This window comes from Mercurialis annua, linkage group LG4 (assembly GCF_937616625.2).
Source record: "Mercurialis annua linkage group LG4, ddMerAnnu1.2, whole genome shotgun sequence".
Taxonomy (NCBI): domain Eukaryota; kingdom Viridiplantae; phylum Streptophyta; class Magnoliopsida; order Malpighiales; family Euphorbiaceae; genus Mercurialis; species Mercurialis annua.
The window spans coordinates 14,757,868-14,785,215 of NC_065573.1; the positions used below are offsets into that span (position 1 = coordinate 14,757,868).

The 27,348-nt window shown below is 32.7% G+C and overlaps 1 protein-coding gene across 1 annotated transcript; it reads left to right on the top strand.

The window, feature by feature from the left end:
• Positions 1–6,769: 6,769 nt before the first annotated feature.
• Positions 6,770–7,561, top strand: LOC126678325 (uncharacterized). The gene is made up of 2 exons (XM_050373228.1): positions 6,770–6,986; positions 7,077–7,561. The coding sequence occupies exons 1-2, from the start codon at positions 6,770–6,772 to the stop codon at positions 7,559–7,561; spliced, it is 702 nt and encodes a 233-aa protein (XP_050229185.1).
• The last annotated feature ends 19,787 nt before the right edge of the window (positions 7,562–27,348 follow it).

A 27,348-nucleotide genomic window follows, 5' to 3' on the forward strand; every position in this document is an offset into this window, starting at 1 on the left:
ACCAAGAACACAGACATCTAAGACAGAAACCACAACACAGAAAATAAAATACAAGGAACCAGAAATGCTTACTTGTATGCGAATCCTTCAAAGGAACGGTTAAGAACGAAGAAAATCACTCGACGAACACAGTATACACAGCAGTAGAAACTTCAGCAAAGCTAGCGCCAGAAATGTCTCTCCAGCAATGGAAACACGAAGCAAAATTAAACAGAAAGACGAAAAGAAAGGGAAGTTTTTCTTTTCAAGACAGAGAGCAAGCTTGAGGACGATGAACTTAGAGAGAATGTAAAAGGTTTCTCAGTGTTTGAAAAATTAAATTTATAACTGAAAAGAGAGGGAAATTGAAAGGACACGCCTTTAATTTTCTCTCTCTTTCCACTCAAAACGTCTCCTGGGAAAGCGCTCACGCCTTAACTGCTAGACACGTGGACCCAGCGTAGACAACAAGCAACCGCCACATAGGACAACGGCTACAACAGCTGTCAGAAAAGACATCTCGACAGTCACGTCCTTTCACACAGCCATCTTAGCTCACCTATCTCTCTGACAAGCAGCTCGGTGTCAGAGACCACCCATAAACAAAGCAAGTACATCCAGAATCACGTGACCTAATAACTCGGATAACACTACCACCTCGGACATAAATATCCGACACACTGGGGGGGGGACTAGTGATAACGTAGCACATCTAGTAGGGGCGAAGCAACCTCGCCAGGAACGAACATCACTAAGTCAAGCATTTCACCGACCTGATAACAATGTCCGACCTGCTTGAAATCATAGAACGCACGACTTGGGGGGTCACCGGATCGATGGGAATTCAAACATCATCCGAGACAATCATGCCCGATAAGGTCGGACCAAGAATCCTACCCGAGCTCTGAAGTATGTTCAACTCAGACCTAAGCCGAGCTTCGAGCTCCTGAGCCCGAAAGACTGGACCATCTGGTTCGAGCTCTGAGCCGCTCTCAGATACGGGAACCATGATAACTTGACTCCCAAGTTATCCGGGATCCGAGGTCCTGCCCAAGAGCGCTCACTCGTGTACCAGATCCTGGGACCACAGAAGATCTTCTGACAAGTACGTGAGGAATGTTCCCTCTGACACACCTAACAACCCGTGCCTCCCGCAGGGATATTCTACCACGTCAGCATAACTGATTTCTGGGACCACTGGGCTCACAGCCTGCCAGCAAGGCAGGTTTGTCCTTAAACCCTAACTATAAATAGAGGGTTTAAGGACAAACCCTAGGTAATTTCTTTTTCTCTACTGAAAACGCACTCTTTTCTCTTCTTCTTCTTCCTCTACTTCAAAACCTTACTTGAGCGTCGGAGTGAACGTCCGGTGATCCCCACCGGAGTTCCTTCTGACCTCTGTTTGCTTGTGGTGTGCAGGTCGTTAAAACTCGAATTCAGTTTGGTGATTCATCAAGTACAAATTCTGATTTGTAAAATCAGGATTTTAACTTTAAAATGGCCAAATTATAATGTGTACTATATAAAAAAATAATTTTTTAAATTAGTAAAGGCTAAATTATAAAATTATAATTTTAGAATTTTAGAATTTTATAAAGTTGGAGAAGGGGCCATGGCCATCCCATTGCCACCCCCTCCCTCCGTCATTATATGCTACATAAGTTTCTAACTGTCGGACAACTACAATAAACTACACAATGCAAATTTAGAAATATTAGCATATGGATTATACTATTTCAAATAATGTGATTACAATTTTAATATATAAATATTAAAGATAAAAAATATGTATACAAATAACTCTTTTAATTTTGATTGGTGTTTCATTCTCATATCATATCATGTGCCTATGCATTATTTTGCTTTTAAATAAATACTTTTTGGATGCTTAAACAAATAAGCATCGTCTCCATGTGCCTACTATCAAATGTCTCTTAGCTTAATACATAGTTTGACCTCTGAACTTGTACCCTTTTACCCATCTAACCCCTAAACTTAACGTCTCACCTATCGAACCTATGAACTTGTTAAATAATCCAATTTGACCTCTGAACTTGATAAATATGCAAATATTGAACCCTTCGTGTCCACCTGTCACTTGAAACGTTTTAGAAGAAATTGTGTACGAAGGGGTTCAATGTTTACGTATTTATCAAGTTCGGGGGTCAAATCGGATTATTTAACAAGTTCAGGGGTTCAATAGGTGAGACGTTAAGTTTGGAGATTAGATGGGTTAAAGGGTACAAGTTCAGGGGTCAAACTATATATTAAGCCAATGTCTCTTTATCATTAATGGTTAATTATATAAATAAGTATGTCACGATGAAACCCCTTCCCCAAACCCAAAAAACCCTAATCCTAATGGATCAACTAGCTATGTTCAAGAATGGAGGACGGATGTTTCGAACGTGCAAACCTATTCCAGAGACTCAGATTTGTTATCTACTACGAGGAGTGTGATTTATTTCGAAAATTTTCCGCGTACTTGGAGGTATTATGATCTTGAGAATGTTTTCGCAAGATGGTGTTATTAGTCGAGTTTTTTTGGCTACCAAACTCACTAAAAAGAATTGTAGTTTCTGTTTTAGAGCAGATTCTAGAAAGGACTTTCAATGGACTCTCAATCAATTAAACATGATTGCAATTGGAAAATTCAAATTGATGGCTTATCGCTCTAGATTTCCGGAGAAGAAGGTTGAAAACTCTAAGCCTATTAATAGACCCGTTGCTATTCAATCCACTAATTGAACTATTTTATCTCCGACTTTAAGAGATAAACGAACATACATGGATGTTACTTCGGGTAAGGATTTGGTTGCGAAATATGCGGCAGTTTGTGTTCAGGATACAGTCTTGAAAGTGGCTATTACTAATGAGAAGGTAATCGTAGAAACAAACGATTGGATGGCGAGATAAATTGTTGCAAGGATGGCGGACATTAAAATAATTTTAAGGGTGAAGCAATTTCTTTGCAGTCAAAGTATTGTTTTTGAAAAGGTGAGGATTATGGGTGTTAATCAAATCCTTATTACCTTCAACTCTTTATTAGTAGCTGTGGAGTTTATGGAGATTTTAGGGCCATCTTTGTCAGACTTCTTTCACTCTTACTGTTTGGCTAAGGACTATAAGCAATCTTTCTAGAGATTAGTTTGGGTTTCTCTAGCGAGTGTGCCGCTTTATCTTTGGTCGTTGGATGTTTTTTATGGAGATAGGGAACATTATTGGCGAAGCTATCACAGTAGACCTCGGTGATCGTCATGATATTGGTTTAATTTTGATTTCAAAGTACTTGTCGGTACATCAATCATTCGGTGGAGGTAAGTATCGGGGATACCTCACGTTTGAATTATGTGGTTGAAAATGGGAGATCCGTAGAGTTTGAAACAGCTATTGAGTTGGAGGGGGTGAGCTCAGATGTCAGTTTTGTGCCAAATTCTTTGGCAGGTTTGGAGGACTGTGTTCCATCAAATTCTAAGAGTTTGTCTAAAGGTGTTGCCTATATTTGCGATACTGAGAAACCGGAGGTTGGACAGTCTAACAATAGAGGTAACGGACCTGTTATAAACCAGTCAAGTGATCTCATCAGAACTAGTAATAAGAATCGTAGAGCAAGTACAGGGGAAATTGGTTTCTCTCAATCCGGTTTTTTACGTGAAAATTATATTGTTGATTCTACGCAATGCAAACCATAATGTAGCAGACATGGTAGAGGAAAGGCAGTTGCTTCGGAGCGGTTTCCAATCAGAAACATTTTGACATATTTGCACATGGAAACTAAAGTTTTGGAGGAAGACGATGTTAATAGTTCGGTTCTTGTTGCTCCAAGCTTATATTTTGATGATCAGCTATTGGGTGGTATAATGATAAATCGATCTCCTTTGATTAAGGAAACAATTGGTTTTTGTTATGAGGGAGTTGTTATTCCAGGATCAGTAGACGAGGTTTTGGTTGAAACTCACTCAACAAACAGTTTGGTAAAGGAATCTAATATAGCAGGCAATGAGCGTTAGGTCTTGATAGAAGAAAGTGAGAATTGCGGGCATATTTCTTCACAACAAGAGGTTATGGACGGGTTAAATATTAAGGGTTAGGGACCAGATTTGTTTAGAGCGGCAGGGTTTGGATGCGGCGGCTATCAATGTATGTGATCGATTTTCTTCAGTTCAGCAGGTGTTGGACGTGGTTAATATGGGTGAAAACAGTCTAAGTATGTGTCTATTATTGGGGATCAAAATATTGAGAAGCAATCTGTGAATAACTTAGAAACAGGGAATTTAGAAACTGTTTCACTAGGTTAATTTACACCTCCAAAGAGAAGACTGACTAAGAAAATGGATCAGTTGGGAGCGATTTACTCTTGCTCCACAGGAGAAGGGGAATCAATTGATGATTATTCTGATGCAGATATAGCTAATATGAATAGAATAAATAGTTTCGTGGAGGAAACTTCGGATGCTACATTTCCAGAAGATGAGGCAAGTAAGACATGGCAAATCGGGCATGATTTGGGTCTTCTTCAGAGAGAGACAAGATCAGCAACATTGCGCAAATTAGAACAAAAATTGGCTTCCGACAAACATCCAATTTAAGGTTCTTTTTCCTTACGAGGTTTTTTTTCCTGTCCATGTACATGCCTTTATCTTTTGTGTCTTGGAATTGTAGAGGTGGTTTATTAAATAGTCGTAAACATAATTTTATTCGTAGTTTGGTTACTAATCATAATTTATCGTTTGTTTGTTTAATGGAGTCTAAAAAGGAGATTGTTGACAATTTTCTTGTGAGAAAACTATGGCCAATTTTGGACTTCGGTTTTGATTGGGTTCCGTCTATTGGTGCTTCGGGTGGTTTGATTATTATTTGGAACTCCATTTTGATTTGTAATGCTTCAGTTATCAAGGGTTATAAATGGATGGCTTTAGACTTTGTTTTTGATAATGTGCTTTATCGTCATATCCTTATTTACGCTAGTAATTTGGCTCCGGAGAGACTTTTGTTATGGCAGGATCTTAGTCACTTACTAGGTTTTATGGGAACTATTTTTATTAGTGGTGATTTTAATGAAACTTTGCTTCCAGAATAGAGATGGAACACCATGGGTTACACTCAGTCTATGTTGTTTTTTCGTGATTTTGTGAATAATTCTGAGTTCCTGGACCTACCTCTTCAAGGAAGATCTTTTACTTGGCAAAACTCTCACTCAAAATCTCGTATTGATAGATGTTTGATCTCGGCTGCTTCTGGTTCTATTTGGCCTCATATGTCCTTAACGGCTCTGCCAAGAGGTCAGTCTGATCATGTTCCTATTTGCTTCCGTAGTGCAAATATTTTTAATTGGGGTCCCAAGCCGTTTCATTCAGTTGATGCTTGGTGGGAGCATGAAGATTTTAGTAATTTTCCGGCTGAAAGTTGGGCTCCAGTTTGCTTGAATTCTCCTAATCTCATTCAGAGATTAAGAGAATTGACACAAAGGATTAAAATTTGGAATGTGGAGATTTCTGGCGATCAGAATTAGAAAATCAAGGACCTTTCTCAAAAAATCCACATCAAGGATATTGCTGCCGAGTCTGGTCTATTGTCTGAGAAGGAGAATGATGATATATCGAGGCTAAGAGATGAATTATGGAAGGCGAAAGAGAGACTTGATTCGATTTAGATTCAAAAATCTAGGTTGAAATGGAATACTGAAGGGGATAAAAATACCAAATTCTTCCATAGTGTGGAGTCATCTCATTACAGGAACAATCACATTTCTTCTATTCAAGTTGATAACACGGTTTTTTTGGAGTCTAAAGACATTAGATTTCCAACAACATGTACAGTCATGGCGAGAAGGTGCAGTATGACTTGTTGAATTAAGAATTCTCAATAATTTCGGATTCCCAGGCTGAGATGCTTATTCGACATTTTGATGATAGAGAGATATTCAATTCTCTTTGCTCTTGTGGAGAAAAAAAAGGCACCAGGTCCTGATGGTTTCAACTTTTATTTTTATCGAAGAGCTTGGCCTTTTATGAAGGAGGCAATTGTTGAATTATTTGTTAGGTTTCACAGATTTAGTATCTTACCTAAAGGTGTTAATTCTTCGTTTATGGTGTTGGTTCCTAAGGTGGCGGGTTCCTCCAATATTAAGGACTATCGACCTATTAGTTTGGCTAATGGGATTTTTAAACTGCTCTCTAAAGTTCTATCCAAGAGATTAGCGCCATTTTTACGTAATGTGATTTCTAATAGTCAACACGCTCTCCTGAAAGGCATGAGTATTTTGGAGTTCTCTATGATAGCTAATGAGTTAGTTCATTCATCTAGTAGGCGGAAGGAGAATCTTCTGGTTCTTAAGCTTGATTTTCATAAAGCTTTTGACAACATTATTGGGATTATTTGATATCAGTAATGTCTTGCATGAATTTTCCAATTAAAGTGAATTGAATGGATCTCTTGTTGTCTCTCTATGACAAATACATCAGTTCGTGTTAATGGTAATCCGATTGATCCTATTGGTCTAAAGAGAGGAGTCCGCCAAGGAGATCCGATTTCTCCTAATTTATTTGTTATTAATGTGGAGGGGTTAAAGCGGATTTCTGATAGATCTCATTATTTGGGTTTGACGCAGGGGCACTGTTTTTCTACTGATCATGAGCCTATTTCTCTGCTTCCATTTGCAGACGACATTATTTTATAGGTTCCTTTTGATCTTGGGAAGCTAAGGAATTTGAATCGTATTCCCCGTTGTTTTGAACTGATATCTGGGCTCACCATTAATTTTCATAAAATCTCCATTATAGAAATTAATATGGATGAGATTGATTTATTGACGGCTGCGCAAACAGTTGATTGTAAGATCGATTCGTTTCCGATCAAGTACGTGGGTCTCCCACTTGCAACCAGGAAGCTCTCTGTCAATTCTTGGGATTGTGTGGTGGAACGTTTCAAGTTGCGATTAGCTCTCTGGAAGGGTTCGGTGCTTTCTCCTGCAGGCGGGTTAATTCTTATCAAATCTGTTTTGCTCAGTTTGCCCGTATATTTCATGTCTATTTTTAGCATGCCTAGTCTGGTTTAGAAACAACTTGAGTCTTATATGATGCGTTTTCTTTGGAAAGGTGATGCGTCTTCTAGAGCTCTTTGTAAGGTTTCTTGGAAGGTTATTTGTCAAGATTTTGATAAAGAGGGTTTGGGTTTATTTAATCTTCATGTTAGAAATCAAAGTCTTTTCTTCAAATGGATATGGAAGTTGAGATTTAATAATGATAACTCTTTGTGGGCTAATGTTATTTCGAGTTGCTCCTCTGTGTGTGACTGGAATTTTTTACTTCATGGGAATGTAAAGAATATGTCATTTATTTGGAAGAGTATTAGAAAAACTTGCTACAGTGACAGTAAGGCTTGGAAGGTCTTTATTAGTAATTTGAAGTATAATATTGGTTATGGGGCTGATGTTTCTTTATGGAATGACAATTGCTTGGGTAATGGTTCAGCTATTATTTTGTTTCCTCGTCTTTATAATCTTTTGAACCAAAAGAGTGCAGCTATTCAGAATGTTTGGAATGGAGGTTGGCGTTGGAGGCGTCGTTTAAGCGGTGCATAATTGTTGATTTTATATAATTTTGAAGTCTAATTTTAATAGTATTACGACTATGGATGGAAGGCATGACGAGGTGTTCTGGAGCTCGTACACCAAGACTTTCACTTCTGCTTCTTCTGTCGTCAGTTTGTTGCAAATTCTAAAGCTTCTCGTGTAGCAGCTTCACGAAGTGACCAACCAGTTGATAAAATGAATACTATTTGTGTGGACAGTATGGCTAGAAGAAATGGTCTTCACGATGATAACTATGATTCACGTTGTGATTTGCATGATAAAAATTTAAGTGGTGGACAATTTGGAAATGTGGTTTTGCATGATAATAATTCACGTGGTGAAGAGAAAGCAGTTTCCATTGGTCAAAATATTCAAGCAAATAGAGTGGGAGATTTGGTTGATCAGAGTTATGAGTTAAGGAGTCTGAAACTTTTTCCGTTCAGCCGCATTTGGAGATCACTAGCACCTCCTCGTGTTAAGTTTTCTATCTGACTTGCTTTTCACAATAGAGTTTCTTCTCTAGATTTTATGGTGACTCGTTCTATCATCTCTGTGGATAATTTTTTGTGTTCTTTATGTGAGGTGGTTGAAATACAAGACCATATTATTTTGCATTGTCATTTCGCTAGAAGTGTTTGGTATGATATTTTGCGGAGGCTTGATATTACTTGGACTTTTCCTAACACTTTTGTGAATTTTATGTTATAATGGCAGGAGATTATTTCTAGAAGTCCTTATTCGAAGCTGTGGGAGGTTCTTTTTTTTTTTCTATTAGTGTGAGATATTTGGAAATGCAGGAATGGAATAGTTTTTCAGAATAAAGTTCCGAAAACACATGGTGATCTTCAATTGCTTTTCGAAAGTTGTTTTCCTTTTTAAGATTTTTAATAGGAATTTATCTTAAACGGGTTTGGATTTCTTTAGAAATCTTATTGTATCATGTTTTCAGGGCTTTGACTTGATCCTTTTGGCTGTTTCTCTTAGTCGTAGCTTCTAGTGTGTCACCTCGAGTGTTCACTTCTTGTGAGAAAGCTTTGAGAGTGTTCACTTCTTGTGAGAAAGCTTTGAGAAAAGGTCGTTTTGCCACTTCTCGTGGCTTTTTATAACCATATTATTTATAAAAAAGAAATATATAAATAGGTTTATGTCACCATAACAAAAGGTTTTGTGTTTTTTTATTTTAAGCACAAACTACAATTTATCTCATCCATTAGCACAACATTTGAAATTTTTCATTCTATATTTCAGTATGCATTTTATGTTTTATTTTTTTTATAAAAATGACATTATTTTTTTCCGTATATATGACCAAAACCACGTCGTTTTAGACATTTATCCTATGTATGCCACATAATGAAATGTTGCGCTATTAAGTAAAATGTTTGATAATTTCTGCTAAAATAAAAAAACGTGAAAGGTTGAACTCTATGGTGATACTGACCCTATATAAAACGAGCCCAAATTTTGTTAAAATAGTTATTATATTTATATAAAGGTAGTATAATCTTTTTTTATCTAATTTAGTTAGCCTATATAAATGCTTTTTGTATTGTTTTAGGTTTTATAATTTTCTACTCTAGTGCAAGTTTCCATCTTCTTGTATCTCTTTATTCTTCTTTGGTATCAAAGCGAATTTCTTATGGTGATTACTTGTTATTGTGCGGTTGCTGAAATTGGTGATTATACGGTATTGAGTATTGTTGGTAATTTATCTCCGGTTGTTTGCGGGTGTGGATACTTGCTTTTTTTTCTTGACTTTTGAATTTGTTCTCTCTGGTTAATTGATTTAGTTTTTGTTTCATGTTGATATTTTAACATGGATGAATCTAGAGATGATTCGCTTCAAGCAGTTAGTGTTCAGTTAGATGGTAAAAAATATGCATATTGGAGTTGTGTGATGAAATGTTTTTTTGAAAATAAATAAAAGGCCTAATTACTTAAAAAAACCTCCACCTTGTAATATTTTTTCGTTTATACCCTGACCTAGGAAAAAGTTCATTTGTACCCTTTTTTTGATTTTTCATTTTCATCTCTACCCTAAAGAGCTAATTTGACCTCTTTTCATTTGAAAAATATTCAAAATTATCTTTTATATTTAGCTTATATTCTGATTAAACATTAATATTATTGATCATTTATAATGTTTTCGTCCTTTAATTAATTTAATTATCAAAAAAATTAAATTTAAGGGTAGAGATGAAAATGAAAAATAAAAAAAGGGTACAAATAATTTTTTTCCTACGTGATGGTATAAACGAAAAAATATTATAAGCTGGGGTTTTTTTAAATAATTAGGCCTAAACAAAAATAGGGTTATGTTTTAGGTGCTTTGTTATTAGTATGTGCCCTACGGCCATTTTGTATGTATACTTGTGAAATAATCTCATATGAAAAGATATATATATTTTATTTGATCAAGTGTCTCATTAACTAAGTGCTCATTTATAACATATTGTCCTTATTACATTGGAATAGAATCTACTTTTAAGTGTTAAGAATATGAGAATTATATTCTGTTATACAAGTGATCTAAATAACTTTTCACGATCGATGGGGTCCTACGAATAAAGACATTACATTATTCCGAAAAAAATCGTCACATCTATTTTATTCTCCTAATTAGTAAAGAGTTACTAATGATAGAAAGTAGTGAGTCTCATACTACTCTATGGAGATCAGAAGAAACATGTGGACACTCAAATGATTGGATACGTCGAACACATGACGCTAAATGACTTACACATTATAATTCATTAAAGTAAATATAATGTCATCTAATTTATAGTTGTACATATTTCATTTGACTTGCAGTGAAACTATCTTGTATATAAGTTATTAGAGTTTGATACTCCTTATTCCAATATCTTTCATGAGCTAGGATCGCGAAATGTGTTGGCTCTATTTAGATTTATATGAAATTAGGGGTTTAACCTAAAAAGAATTCATCACTCTGAATGAATAGAGACAAGATTCTATACTACCTTTAATTGTTCTTGATAGATGATAAAATTTGCGTAGGTGTATATGACTTGATTAGAAGAGTTATAATATTAGAAAGTTGTTTTTAGTAGAAGTTATATTTATCAAGAACTTGAACTGAGGGATGAGGTCATATGATCAAGAAAAATGTTATTTGACGGGAAAAGGTGCAAAAATAACCCTGATATTTTGCCCGTGTCTCATATGAGCCATTGATGTTTTTTCGATCTCAATAAGAACCTTAACATTGTTAAACTAGAGCATTAAGATCCCTCATTTAACGGTAGTTGAAAAAATCGTCAATAGATATGATGTGGCAGCCAAACAAAAGAAAATCTAATATGCTTAAATGCCACATGGCTCAAAATTTTAAAAAATAAATCTAAATTTAATTCTTTTTTTTTAACAGAGATAGACTTTTCATTAAAATTAAAGGTACACACAATTATTCCATAAAGATTACAGAACAGACAACATAAAAACTGCTAATAAGTTTCACTCTTGATATGGAAATTTCACCTCTTGAGCCCAGTTGTGTGCTGCAGAATTTTATTGTCTTGGAATAAACCGGATTATTGCTGAATTGAAGGTGTGTTGAAGATGCCAAATGTCATCACAAATACCCTTATAAGTCGCAATATTACAATGTCGACTATTGATTGTATTGGATACTTGGAGGGCATCGCCTTCAAAAACCACATTAGTCCAGCCTAAAGAGAATGCCCAGTTCATAGATTCACGAAATCTAAATCTAATTCAACACTTCCATCTTCTTCCTTTCTTTTTTTTTGCTTTCATCTTCAACTACCTGCACTATCTTCTTCATCACCGTGATCATCACTACCTTCCAAAGAGAGAAACATAAAAAAGAACAATAGAAGAATCAAAGTCTAAGTTTTAGATGATTTGTATCAGTTAGGTTAAATATGGAATATTTTTCTTTTTCTTAATTTCTTTTTACTTTTTTCTCGCTGCAATTTTAATTTGATTCTGTTTATTCTATAATAAGTTACTTCATCAAAGAAATTTCTTCTCTGTCAAAACGTGCAGCTTGGTTTACATGCAAATTGAACCACACCTCTATTTTATTGATTTTTTTTTTTTTGAAATACTGTTTTACATTCATCTATTCTTCGAAATTAGCTTGTTAGGGTTTACGGTTATTATTGTTTATCGGAGACGTAGCCGCCGGTGGACCTCCGATTTTTGGTATCTCCGCTTTCTAGTAATGTCGTTGACTTTGTCAAGGTATTTTCCGCTTCCTAGTACACTGAAAGTTTTCATTTTATCCTCCTCCTGCTCCTGACATGGATTAAGAACTTAAATCATCCATGTAACCAAGTGTCCTCTTTTTATAACGTTAGGGTCATTATTGAGATAAAAAAACATCAGTGGCTTAGATGAGACATGAGCAAAACATCAGGGTCATTTTTGCACCTTTTCCCTTATTTGACTATCCGTGACACTAGTCGAGATCAAAATCTTAGATGAAGGGAATTTTGAGTGTACCCTAATCATGAACATTGATTCATAAAGAATGCGCATCGAACATTCATCTCTATTTAGGAGTCGTCTTATTTTGCTAAATGTTACTCATGATTTATCAAGATTAATAATTATGGGACTTAATTATTAACTATCAGAAAGTCATTTTTAGGTCTCGCGTTGCCATCTAAATGTGAACCTAGTTAGTTACATATAATAGGGATGCATCCGATTATTTTACGAGAGATCGAATTTGTAATAAATACTAGCATAGCTCTAAATTTGATTTAAGATGAAAATAGAGTACAAATTAAGGAATAATTTACAAGAGTTATAAATTAGTAAAAACCTAATTATACTTTATCCAAATTTATGTGATTAGTGGCTATGATGAGTAATTAGTGAAATTATCACATGATTTAGTACTAAGTGTAAGGAGTGGAATCATCCTAGTAGAAATTCAACTAAGTGCATTATGATTATCTAATTAGACCAAGTGTTATACTAAGCACACAAACAAGTTCTTTATACTCCCTCCGTCTTAATAGAGTTGTCCACTTTGAGAAATATTTTTGTCCCAATATTCTTGTTCACTTTCAAAAAATAACTAACTTTTACACTTAATTTTCCTATATTATCCCTATTTAAAATCCACTAATGAGTAAATTGAAAGTAAATTGCAAGTGGACCATATATTACATAGGGATATGACAAGAAAAATAAGTAAAACTTTACAAAATCCATAAACAATAATTGCTTTTTTTAAACTGTGTGATAAAGAAAAAGTAGACAACTCTAGTGGGATGGAAGGAGTATGTACTTAGACTATGTGTTAATTTTGTTCTATTATGATTTACATTTAACATTTAAGTACACTATTTATAATCTTCACTCAAGGAGAATTTTTGTCTTAAGAAATGTTGTGTTTTAAGAATATCAATTTCATATCTTAAAACAACCTACTATCCTTTAATTGATTAATATTTTCTCTCTCAAATTATAGAACTAATTCTATGCAAAACACCATTAACACCTATTTTTTTTATTTCAAATCCCTTCTAAACCAACAGGTCCTTGGTAGGTTCCAATCATCCATAATCAAAATTACAAATCCCTACATCCTATTTTTAACCAAAATGGCTTTCCTATTTTAAAAGGAAGTACTAGAACCATTAAATTACCAACTAACCTAAAAGACAACCTTTGCATATTTCTTTATTCTCTTACTAACTTTGTTATTTTTCCACGTGTACTTTATGTTGTTCTTACATACTTATGCCAATATGTTTTCAGTACATAAATCTTTCTCTTCTCAAATAACCTATTCAACTGAACCATCTACTTATAATAAAACTATTTAACATCTTCATTAGAGAAAGGCTATAGAAATAAAGCTCAAAACTCTAACTACTAATAATACCTAGAAATTGACAATATTATCTACTAGTAAATGGCCTATAGTGAGTTTATAAAGTGAAACATAAAGCTAATGGAACCACAAAACGGTACAAAGCAATATTGGTAGTAGAGTGGATCCCAAAACAACCTGCATTAGACTGTCTAGGCAGTTTTATTTTATTGCAAAGATCAGCACTATTAGAACCTTACATGCTCTAGCTTCCATTAGAAAATGGCATATGCACATCCTAGACATCAAATATGCATTTTTGTATGGTGATCTTGTAATAGCTTAGATTTTAAAGGTATTACGTATAATGCCACAAGACAAAATTGAGAAGATTAAGATCGAGAATAACGGATCAAGATTTAATAATAAGAATTTAGACTGAAGCGGGTCTATTAGATTTATCGTAAAATAATAATTTAAATGAAAAATTATTATTCGATAAATTGGATTTGATCGGGATTAAATAAAGATTATTAACTCAAAATAAAATATTGGAAACTTCCGAGCTAATAAATTTTACGATAGAGATCGTAAAATAAATTTATGGATATAAGATTAAATTTCATAAAATTTGAATAAAAATATTTTACTAAGCGGAATTTGGATACTCGAAAAACGAAAATTTAATAAATAAATTATTTGTCCTGGATCGATTAATAATATGGAAAAGTTCATTATTTATCGTTAAGGAATTATTGTTAAACTTTCGTAAATTTACGAAATCGTTTTAAAAGTAAGCCTGACGGTTAATTAAGAATTCGGATTAAAGTACAATTTAACCCTTGAGTTAAAACAAACTTTTAACCAAATGACATCATTAACTTCCTTAAGAAGGAGTTAATTTATCATCTCTATCATTTTTATCAAAGATAGAAAAAATAAAACCTCTAACTCTCCATGAATATCGCATGGCCGAACCATTCAACCTCCATGCCAAAGTGATGATTTCTTAACCAAACTCAAGAATTATCAAGGAAAATTAATCATGGAGACAAAGTGATCAAGGTAAGCTCAAGAATTGGTAAGTTCGGTTAATTTGGTAGGAATTGTGATGGTAAAATCTAGGGTTTTTTGAGCTAATTTAATAACTTGATATGTTTAATGTTTATGAGGTGTATGATGGAATTTTGAGTTTTAATTTAAAGAATTGATCATCAATTTTGAAAGGACACAATTAGACCATGGAGCTAAGGAATCACCCAAGGTATAAAAATCTAATTTGTGAGGATTGATGATAAATTGGATTGGTTCTTTGATGTTTAAATGGTATATATAAACTGTTGTAAATGTTATCAAAGAGCGATGTTTGAGCAATGATTTGAACAATTTGTAGTCGAGTTGTATGGATGAAAATTAGTCGGGATGGAAGAAGGAATGTTGAACTTCACCATGGTAGCGGTGGTTCTGCTCTGGTGAGCAAAACCAATCTACTCAGGTGAGCAGAAGATGGTTATTCACCAGAGCAGCTCTACCTTGTTCTCTAGGCTGTTTCTGCCCAGAAACAAGGCAACCTATGGGAGCTGCTTCGGCAGCTCCCAACCAGCTGTACGTAACTCGGATGTGGTCCAGATGTTGACAAATATTGTAGACGGGATATCCGAGAGTACAAATGCATAATTGGATTAGCCGTTCGACGTTTTTAAATATGTCATTTATCGGCACAAAGTCGACTAGCTAGTCACCTTGGAAAAGTAATTAATTTTAAAAAAAAATTATAAGAAAAAAAAATTGAATAGTCGGAAAAGTATGAATTATCAAAGTTAAAAAGGATATAGGTGTAATACCCCGTACCTTTAACAAAAATATAATAATGAATTATTATATTATAATTGGCCAATAGCAGGTTAGTTTCTGAAAATGGTTTGGAAAATAAAATTTGGACGTGAAGTTGCTTATTATTTAAAATATTAATAGGGAATTAATATTTAAATAATTAAAGCAAATATGACGGGAATTCACGGAAAAATTCCATGAAGTGAAAATAACACCGCTAAGGCAAAATATATTTATTAAATATTCGTATTCCAAGTTACTTGGAGTATAATTAAAGAAAATAAAAATATTTGAAATATTTTTATTAAATAGAATTAAGGACGGACTATGAAATATTGGATAAATAATAAATATTCGGAAAAAGCCATAATTAAATATTATGGATTCATTAAAAGGAGTCCGAATTATTTTTAAGTCGATTTTTAAATGGAATTAAAATCGACATGCTTCGTTAATTGTTATAATTAACAATTAAAAAAAAGGGCCTATGGATATGAGTTGAGTCAAGAGAAAAATTAATAAGTACCCAACATAGACAAACTTATTATGAAATTTACGGTTGACAAAAAAAAATTGACAACATTAATTATTAGTTTATAAATTACACAAATAGATTAGTTAATATAACAAATACGGTGGATATGTGAGAAAGGAAAGATGGTGAATCTTTTGTAATGCTTAATTATAGCAACAGTTATGGAAAAGATCCTGATATGATACAAATAAATCTATTAAAATCCTTAATTGCTAATAAAAGACCACAAAAAACGGAGATTCAAGCAAAAGAAGAAAATCAAAAAGTCGAAAACTTGACAAAAAATAAATTTCAAGCAGAAGAAGACCTTCATAAAATCAGCCTTTCAAACGGGTAAGTGGTTTCTTGAATTAAACAAAAAATTTCATATATATTATGCTGAAATTATCTATTATAGATGGTGAATTAGGTGTTTACTAATTATTCGAATCAGTGATGATTCTAAAACATTAGTGATTCAAAACCAACGATATAATAATTCATCAGCTTAAAATTTGAGTTATAAGTAGTGAATTACATGTATATTGAAGAAAAAAATGTTAATGAACTTGCGTGCAATTGTTAACCTGAATGATGCATATTAACGATGATATTAAATGACATTTTTTTTTCAAGTGAACTATTAGTGTACTAATCTGAATGATGCATATTAACGATGATATTCAACTGAAAACAGGTACAAAAATTGATTACGATATTTTGTTTTGCTAAATAAATAATAAGATGTTTATAGTTAACCTATAATTCACTATAAGATTACTTACAGTTAACCATTAATTTAGTTTTTTAATACTAATCATTGGAGTTTTATCAGATACTGGACAATGACATCGAATATTGCTGAGTCTTTTAATGCAGCAATCAAATCAGCAAGGGAATTACCAGTTGCAACACTTCTGGAATATTTGAGGGTATTAGTTCAAGAGTGGAGCTACAAAAATAGAAACATAGCTTCTTATACTATGACAAAACTGAAAAATAAAGCAGAAGAAACACTTAGGGAAAACTATTCACTAGCTAGAAGAATGAAGGTAACATCAGATGTTATTTCAAATATATTTATACATTTAACTTGTAGAATACTTTTAGCAATTTTCTAGTTAACTAAAAATGTAATTAAAATGATACAGGTTATTCCATCAGTAACATGTATATACAGTGTGGAAGATGGCACAAAGACTTCAATAGTAGATCTCATTGAGAGGACATGCAGTTGTTGTAGATTCCAAAAAGATGAGCTACCTTGTGCACATGCAGTGTTTTGCAAATACCACATGGATCCCTATCAATATTGTGCATAATTTTTCAAAAAAGAAAATTTAGTGAAAATATATGAGACTATTGTTTTTCCAATGCCTAGCCAAAGCGATTGGGATGACGCAGAAGACATGGAATATACCGACGTTCTTCCGCCAATAGGAAAAATTCCAGCAGGACGACCGAAGAAACAAAGATTGAAGCCATGTCATGAGAGAAAGGAAAAAAATACATGTAGCAGATGTGGAAACCGGGGGCATAACAAAAAAACATGCCGTAATCTTCCAAAGTGAACTTAATTTTATCATATTTCTAATTTAAGAAGAATAATGTTATTTTAGATGATTTTAAGTGATTTATTTATATTTCAAAATTGTTATCATTTTTAATAAAAAAAATTAAACCCTTACCATGTTAATTTTAAATTTTTTTAGTAATCCCTTAACTATGAGCAATTATCTATTAGTTAACTAGTATGGTTTTAAAATTTATTGTTAATTCCTTAACTGTGTGTAGTTAACTATTAGTTAACTAATATGGTTTTTAATAGATATTTATTAATTTTGTATAAATATTCTTTAAACATAAAAAGTCTTAGTTAACTAATAATGACATATAAGATAACTTGTAATAAACAACAATTTAAAAAAATGTACGACATAATTTAAATAAAACAGATAATATATAACAAAATACAATATATGATTGAATAACGAATGTTTGCAAAAAACAAGGTCGGATAAAAAGAGTTAAACACCTATTAATGTTGTAAATCTAAAAAAAAACAAAACAATTCCAATGTGTAAAACAGAGTTAAATTCTGATAACGCCCTTCATCTTTGGTTTGGGTTCCACCTCCTCATCACTGTCAATGTTGTTATCATGCTTCATGGTTGCATACTTAAAAAACAGATACGCAATCCGTTCACGATGGCTCTCAATCAAAAATTCTGATGGAATTGGTTGACTTTTCTAAATTTTAAGATGACAAAATTTTCTTAATATTTGATATAACATTTACCCCTTCAAAATGCTGAACCTTGACTGAAAAATGTTCATTAGGCTTGATAAAGTAGTCCCCATCCGACAAAGAAAACAATTGACAAACCATTAATGATATTAACTTATTAATAAACTGTAACATAATATAGTCTAGTTAACTAATAGTTAACCATCAGTGACCATATAGTTATACATAAGTTATTTAAAACTTACTCAGATTTAACAAAAAGCAACAGAACACAAAAAACATACTTCATACACACTAGATTGAGAATAAAAAAGATTAATACATCATTATAAGTTAACCCTTAGTTCCAATATAGTTATCAGAACACAAAAAACATACTTCATACACATTAAATTGAGAATAAAAACAGATTATTAATCATTATTAGTTAACCCTTAGTTCCCATATAGTTACATACCCACAAAAAAGATAATTCATACACATTAAATTGAAATTAAAAAAAGATTAGTATATAATTATTAGTTAACCCTTAGTTCCTATATAGTTAAATACAAACTCACAAAACACCCAAATACCAACTCATTAAACAACAATAAAACAATTAATTGAAAAAAAATAAATAATAAACACCATCAATTAAAGAAATCACAAAGTTAATTGGTACAAACACTAACCCTAATATAGCGAGAAGGAAGAGCAATTTTGTTGTCCTTTTTGTTTTTGTTATCACTGACAGTCTCAAAATCACTGTCACTCTCTTCTTCATCATTTTGAAGCCTACGTTGCTTGCTGGTTGAAGGAATATCTTTGAAATCAACCTTCCTTTTGGTTGCAACAACTTTCGACTTCATAGGCGGGTTTTTCTTTGATTGAGATTTAACGGTAGGCGATTTGGAGGTGGTAGCCCTAGTATTCGCCATTACAAAACCGATTCAACCTACATTCAAAATGTTTTTGGTAATATTTGGTTAATTAGAAAATGTGCTTAACGGTTCCGAAAATCTAGAGAAAATCTTAAGTAAAAGGAAAGTAACGGATTGATCGTGGATGTTGTTGCATTAACGGCACCGTATTTGTCAATTTTAAAAACTTGTTTGTGTGAAACTTATCTTGTTAAATCAAAAAAAAAAGTTTGTACCCGTAAAAAGTTAAAATGAATTTGGTCACCGTATAAATTATAATATTTTAGTCCAAAACAGTATATGGGCTAATTTTCTCTTGAGTCAATACCCATTAGAAATTAAAAGCCCAACCCATAAGTTTGGACTTAAGTGAACAATTGGAAGTATTAGAACCCAATTGTATCCTTAAAATAGTTGAAGAATCAAAGTTGCATTTTTGCCTTATCTATTGCTTAATCAAAAATCAGAACGACATTTTCCTCTCATCTCTCACTCTCATTCACGCAAAAGAGAAAGAAAATGGGGGAAGGATGATCAATCTTAAAGAGCTTAAGGAATCAAGCAAAAATCCATTAGCTAATCATTAAATTATCATCTAGCATCAAAGGAAAGCAAGAATTGAGGTAAGAAATTATAAACCCTAAGCTAGAAATTGGATTCATTGAGTTAGAGTTTTATATGAATTCAATAATTGATGTCATTGATTATTGATTAGTAGTCTATGGGTGTTTGTATGAAGTTTGTAGTGAGTTTACATAAATTTGCAATCAAAATTTTGAGGTTTTAAGAGAAGTTTAAAATCTGGAAATTTTGCTTATCAATGGAGTTTTGAATAATTAAGTGATGTGTTTGGAGGAAAGATAATGGGGGAGTGTGATGGGCTGGAAAAAAGACCGGTTAGGCCACAACGGGCCTGACCAGTCTTCTCATTGAGCAGGCCAGCAGGCATACAAGATGGTCGTTTTGGGGTTCTCGAGTTCGCCCGAATTAGTCCTATTTCGAGGTGTTTTTGACGTATTTGATGATTTTGGTATTTTTGACAATTTTGCAAAATTGTATAAATTCTTTGTAAAAGCTGAAAATAAAAGTTAAAGGTTTTGATAAATGATATTTGGATTTAAAGAATTGATATAACGTATTTGATGCTAAATGATTGTGTGTTGTTGTGTTGAGAGTGTTGGTTTGTTTGATAGGTTTGTTTGGCGATATTCAAGTCGGTTAGAATGTGTTTTAGGAAGGCATGATTAAGAATAAGGACGTAGCGTAAAATTAAAGTTTGCATAATTGAATGGAATACCTACGATTTGCTAGAGTGTTTATTTGTATATGAAACTCGAATATAACGCTATATCACTACTAGAAAACAGTCGATTTGCGACGGATTTTAGCGACGGATTTGAAATCCGTCGCTAAAATCAATTTTTGCGACGGATTTAGCGACGGATTTCGTAATCCGTCGCTAAAAGTAAGCATTTAGCGACGGATGTGGTATTCCGTCGCTAAATGTATTACTTTTAGCGACGGATTACAAAATCCGTCGCTAAAAGTATTATTTTTATTAAAAAAATTATAATTAAAAAAATATATTCATTAAAACAATATTTATTAATTAAAACAATATTAATTAAAACAATATTAATTATTAAACAATTTATTAAAAAAATTATTTATTATAATTATTTATTAATAAAAAAATTATTTATTTAAAAAAATTATTTATAACAAAATTATTATATTAGAATGTGGGAGTAAAGTGTAATAGTAATAATTTGTTGTGTTTATTTTAAATAATAATTAAAAAAATAATTTATTTTTATTTAAAAATAATTAGTATGAAAAAATAATTATTTTATATAATACGGGAGTAAATTGCGGGAGTACCTTTTTGTTACTTTTTGTTGTATTTAAATATAATATATATAGATATAAAACAAGAATCTTAGCTGGATAAGTTGGAGTCACGCACGGAGGAACTGCAAAGTTAAAAAGGAGTGGATGTGAGTAATGTGAAGGATGGATGACCTACTGGGAAGTTGGAAAATTTGCGATATTTGCGGATCAGTGCGGGTGTGTGTTGTATAGCCGGTGGGTGTGTGACGGTGGTTGACGATTTTAATTAAAAAATAATTTTTTTTAAATCAGCGACGGATTTAAATCCGTCGCAAATCCGTCGCAAAAAAAAATTATTCCGTCGCTGCAAAATTGGCGACCAGATATTTAGCGACGGACGTTGCCCGTCGCTAAACGAGTTTAGCGACGGAATTTAGCCATTTAGCGACGGAAAAATCCGTCGCTAAATGGATGTTTTTTAGTAGTGTTATTATGTGTAGATCCTTCAAGTTGTGGCTTTGGAGATAGTGGACTAAGCACTCTTTTCGACCGCGAATCCATTTTTATTACTTTTGTGCTTTGTGGAAGCTACCGAGGTGAGTTCCCGTATTACTTTCGCGTATTTATGTTTTGATATTAAATGCTATGCTTTATGATTGTTCTGGTTTCTAAAACTCACTTTAGAAACAAGTATTTTGATATGAAAAAGATAATATATGTTATAATTAATAAAGATAGCTACATTTTGATAAAAAGATCGTATATGTGATTTGATTATACAAAAATGATAGAATGCATATAGAATTGTGAAATTATAACCTACGTTCACTTAAGTCAAGTGATAAGTAAGTTATAATCTGAAAGTGTAATATTATAAAATCGTCAATTAGACGCCAATTATGGTTTGAGTAATGTGCATTGTGTAAGGAGGAAATCCTTATCCTGAAAAGGCATGGAATTGATATATTCTGAAATAAAGAATTTATGATTTTGAATAAAGTACTTATTATTCCATAATATTGTATAAGTACTTTAAAATATTAAATTTGTAGTTGTATATCCTAAAGTCCTAGGATTATACTTTATGCATGATCCGTAGAAATGTAACTACCTATTGGGTGCCAATAGGCTGTGTGATCACCAGAGTCGTATTGGTCTAGGCGTATATAGTTGTGAATATAATGAAAAGTATGTGGTTCAGAATGGAAGGTGGATGAGTTGTTGTGTTTAGTACCTCAAAAATAGGATATTTTGTGTTTAGCACCTCATAAAGAGGATATTTTAAAAATAGACCGGAGGGTATACTCGTTGAATTATCTCGGGATCTAGGTCTATTTGGAAACTCGGTGAATTATCTCGGGCTACGGGCTCGGTAAATTATCTCGGGACCCGCACTTATTTAGTAAAGAGATAATACTACCTGGACGAAGCGATTTGATATGAGTATGAATGATTTGAACGTAAGTGGTATATGTACCACGTTTCAAGAATAAGATTAAGGTTTTAACCGGATTAATATTTGAATGTTATATACATATTTATTACTTATCAATGAGTATTTTTAAAGTATGTTGTGTTTGAAATGTATTTGCTATATAGTTGAAAGGAACGCTTATACGCGGGTATAAGAAAAGGTTTGTTTTGTTATGATTGTGACCCTTTATTTTAAGAGTAATACCGATTGTAATCTAAGAACTCACTCAGAGTTGTCTAACCCGTTGGTATGTAACATTTTTCAAGTGTGTAGATCTTAACTGTCAGATCCAGACTTCTAGTAGTAGATCCGGAAGTCGTCTTTTTTTCATGTATAGTTTCCTCTAGTAGTACAAATGTGAGATCCAGATCCAGTATCTAATACCCATGAATCAGAAGTAGAAAGATTAATTTCTATAACATGAATACCTGAAGTGGTAGTCTCACTACCCTTGTTCTTCTTCAGATCATCCAGATATTTCTTGCAATTCCTTTTCCAATGTCCAGGTTCCTTGCAGAAAAAGCAAGTTCCTTCCTTTGGCGGTTTTGCTTTGGGTTCATCCTTGGTCTTGGGCTTGGACTTGGGTTTAGACTTCTTGAAAGTCTTTCCCTTGCCCTTACCAGACCTTTTCATACCCTTTCCCTTGTTGACCATAAGAACATCCTTAATCTCATTCTTGATGTTCTTTTCAGCAGTTTGAAGCATCCCATGCAACTCTGTGGTGGTCTTCTCCATATTATGCATATTGAAGTTCATGATGAAACCATCATAAGCCTCAGGCAAAGATTGGAGAATAATGTCTGTAGCCAACTCTTGAGCAATTGGGAGACCGAGCCTGTCCAAATGTTCAAGATGACCCTTCATCTTCAAAACATGAGGACTAACTGAGCCGCTAGTAGTCAACTTGCAAGAAAGCAAATCCTTGATGGTATTGAACCTTTCAATTCTTGCTCTCTCTTGGAACATTTCCATGAGATCAGTAATCATGGTGTTCGCATCCAATTCCATCATTTGCTTTTGGAGTTCATTCTCCATGCATTCAAGCATAATGCAAGTGACATCAGTAGAGTCATTGAGATGCTTCGTATAAGCATCCCTTTGAGCTCTAGTAGCAGCAGGAGCTGGTTCCTCAGGGAGGGGTTGATCAAGGATATATTCCTTTCTTTCTTGCCTAAGAACAATTCTTAGTTTTCTGTACCAGTCCAAAAAGTTAGTGCCATTGAGCTTATCCTTCTCAAGGATTGATCACACTGATGAAGTAGGTGTAGTGTTTGTAGCCATCTCTACAACAATAAATATACAAGTAGCATTTAATAAAAGGCACAATAAAATTCCCACAACATATATCCATAATTCATATAAAAACCCTTAATGTTAATTTCAACAATTGAAAAATAATAGTGGGACAAGATCCATATTTCACCCTACTTCAAGTAAGCTTTGGCTTATCACTTTAAGTGTGGTTTATTTAGGTAGGTAACACTTTACCAATTACATCTCATGCAATTCTTGAACATAGAATATTAACATCACATGTAGTCTTGATATTCTATCTTATACCCTAGGTTCAAAACTATTTTGATAACCTAATTAAGTCTAACCAAATCAAACATATGGATATCACTTTTATCCAACTTATCTTACTTAGATGACTTTATACATCATGCTTTGGCATAGCCTATACATAGCAATCTAAGTCTTGATAAGTGTTATTACAATGGGAGGTATATTGAAGACTTAATATTAAATAAGGGTTTGTTATTTATCCTATTTAGTTATCCTATCTTATCACATGTAAAATAATCATGCAAAGCATATAACCAATAAGATAAACATTAAAAACATATTATTTTACTATTTTAAATCATATTTAACAACAATCATATAAATATGTTATTCATGATAATTTAAATCATGTTTAAAATTTATTATTAAAGTATTAAAATAAAATACATGACAAAAACACGCCGGCTTAAAAGGATAACGGTCCTTAATGTGGTGTATCAGCAGGGTCCAAGGGGCGCGGCCCCTTGGCGGGGTCTGGGGGCAGCGTCCCAAGCGGGGTCCAAGGGGCAGCGCCCTTGGCGGGGCCCGGGGGCAGAGCCCCAGGCGGTGGATAAAATTGCTGACATGGCTTTGCTGACATGGGGTTAAATAGAATAAAAAAAATAGTTAAGAGGTCCAATGGAACATTAAAATAGTTTAGAAGTCATGGGAAATAAAAGGGTAAACTTTAGGTGTCAAAAAATATATTAAACCTAAATATTTTTTTTAATTTAAAATAAAAAGTAATGTACTTTACATATTATTTGAAAAATCATTTAATGCTTTAAAATTTATGAAATTTAGCGTGTTTTCCAATTTTAACACAAATTTTAAAAATTCGAAATTGATTTGAAAAGTTTGAAATTGCCAAAAATTAAAAGCTGGTATATTAAAATTTTTAAAATTGGAAATTTGTGAAAAACACTTTAAATTATAATTTTTTAAAAAATTTAGTGTTTTTTTAATATTATCACAATTTAGTAAATTTATATATTTTTATAATATCATTAAAAACAGACAAACTTCATTTATCATTATTGAAATGTAAACAAATATTTACATGTACAAAAAGTTATATTGTGTAATTATTTGACTAAATTTTAATATTTTTTATTTTTTTAGAAGATTAAATGGATAAATATTAAATAATTGTATTTTCGAGAATGTTAAATAGGTAAAAATTAAAAGTTTGAAGGTGTAATAAGACAATAAAATAAGTCCAGGAATCAAATAGAATAAAATAGTGTAGTTCGTGTTGGGTTTTATAGGTTCATAACAAGGCGGAATTTCAAAAATTTATCTAAAAACCCAAACCAAGATCCATGTAATTCGACCTAACAGAATAATTACTTACTTGTATGTCGAATTCAACAGCAATGTAGGAAGGAAGGAGGTGGTTCACTTTGGTGATACCTGGCCTCGGATCAGAAACGCCTCCAAAAGAATGCGTCCTCTACGAGTATCCACACGAACAGACCTTAGCCAAAACTAGTGCTTGTGTGCTAGCACTATTGCTTCACAAGCAATTTCGAATTTTAGTGATTTAGTGAATAATGAATTTCGTGATTCTCAAACCAACTGCTTAATGAGTATTTATAGTGATAAATAACACTAGGGTTTGAGACAAATTCGAATTTCAATCTCATTGCAATTCTACAAGTTTATGTTTATCAAAAACTCCTTTTTGATAATTATCCATATATATTAATTACTATATTTATTATCTTCCAAAAATAATAAATTAAGGAAAACACTTATCCTTAAATTTCGAATTAATATATATATTTATTAATATATATATATATTACGAATTATATATATATATATATATATATATATATATATATATATATATATATATATATATATATATATATATATATATATATATATATATAATTAATCACTTAATCACATTGGGCTTGTACAACCCATAACTGTTTTGGGCCTGTTCTTAGTGTGCGACCCTGTAGGTTCATATAACGTTGGCAGTAGGCTCGAAATCCCTATTTCAGCCCACAAGTCATAAGTGGCCTCTAGCAAGACATTATGACTACCCAAGTTATATGAATATCGATAATCCGATTTAACCATTTACAATAATATTTTAATCCCTTTGTCTCTCGATATCCAGATTGAATATAAGGCATAGTTATGTCATCCTTATTACATTCAATCATTAGTTTCTTGATTCTAAGTAGACTGAAAATGATAACTTCTTATCAATTAGCATGGCCATGCATTTACTTCAGTCTATCTTCTTCAAGGGGCCCATAGATATCTTACTCAAATAAATGAGGGACAAATTCCTTCTCAGTCACTCACATTTCTCACATAGTTACTTTCATATCCAATGACAATCTATTCCATTATCCTGTTAAAGATAATGTAAGACTGTATCAAAATATGAAATAGCTATGTAGAAATCCATGATGATTTCAAGGTCAAAGGATTATACTAATAGAACTGTAATGAGAATTACTTATGACAGTGATCTATGTAGTATTCTCACAGTGGGTCATCCAGTGCCTTATTTCTCAAATAGCACCTATGATTTGACTTAATATCTCCTATACATGATTAGTAAAACATAATCATCAGTCAATATCATACTAGTCTCAATGTTCTATTAAGACTAGGGATAGATGGTATATAATTCTTTTATTAAACCTAAGGGTTCTACTATCAAGTCACATACTCGATGACCTTAGAAAGAATTAACCATTCAAGTATTTTAATCATTAATATAAAATGATAAAAACTGCCAATCAATAAATAATAAAATGATAAAGTCAAAACATGGTCAAACATGATTGACCTAGTGCATATCACTAACAGTTCGGGGGTTGAATAGAACAATTTATGCATTTTAATTATCCTTCACGCGCTTCAAAGCGTTTGAAAACACGCACTTTTGCCACGTTGGATGAAAAAGGTCAGACCGGCAAAAAAGTTGCAGTTGACGGGTTAAATAAAACAAAAAATAAAGTTAGGAGGTTCAATAGAATATCAAATTAGTTTAAGAGTCTCAGAGAATAAAAATGTATAGTTTAGGGGTTAAATGATGTATTAAGCCTTGTGTTTTTGGTAGATAAATATGAACATGCATATAATATCATGGCAATTCAGATCTAACATTTTGTACAAAACGTTAAGCGAATCCTTAACACAGAAGCAAGAAAACACCTATTCATGCTAAACAAGGAAAATCATGCATTCGACAACCCAAATCATAAATCATATAAACATCATATATATCATCTTAGAACAATAGGTACATCATCTCAAAGCTTTTATGTGATTACAACTCTCAAACAACCCAAATTCACCATTCTACGCAATTTCGGCTAAGACAATCGAGAGCATGCCAAAGTGATGATAGAACCAACAAGATCAGATCATAAACCATAAATTCACCCAAAACATCATACATATCAGTAACCTAAGCATTTCATCAAAATTTCATAGATTCAAACCATTAAATTGATTAGAATACCCAAATCGCTAATCAAACCTTAACATTGACAAATCATATGCCCAATTGTATTCAAACCATGTTACATCAGATTATATATAATCAAATCAACATTTTAATCAGATAAACTCAGTGGCAAGATCATGGCATAACAATAGCAATG

Coding starts and splice junctions, on each gene's coding strand:
- LOC126678325 (XM_050373228.1), top strand. CDS start 6,770: ATGGATGAGATTGATTTATTGACGGCTGCGCAAACAGTTGATTGTAAG. Junction 6,987..7,076: donor TATCAAATCTGTTTTGCTCA/GTTTGCCCGTAT, acceptor TTCTTTGGAAAG/GTGATGCGTCTTCTAGAGCT.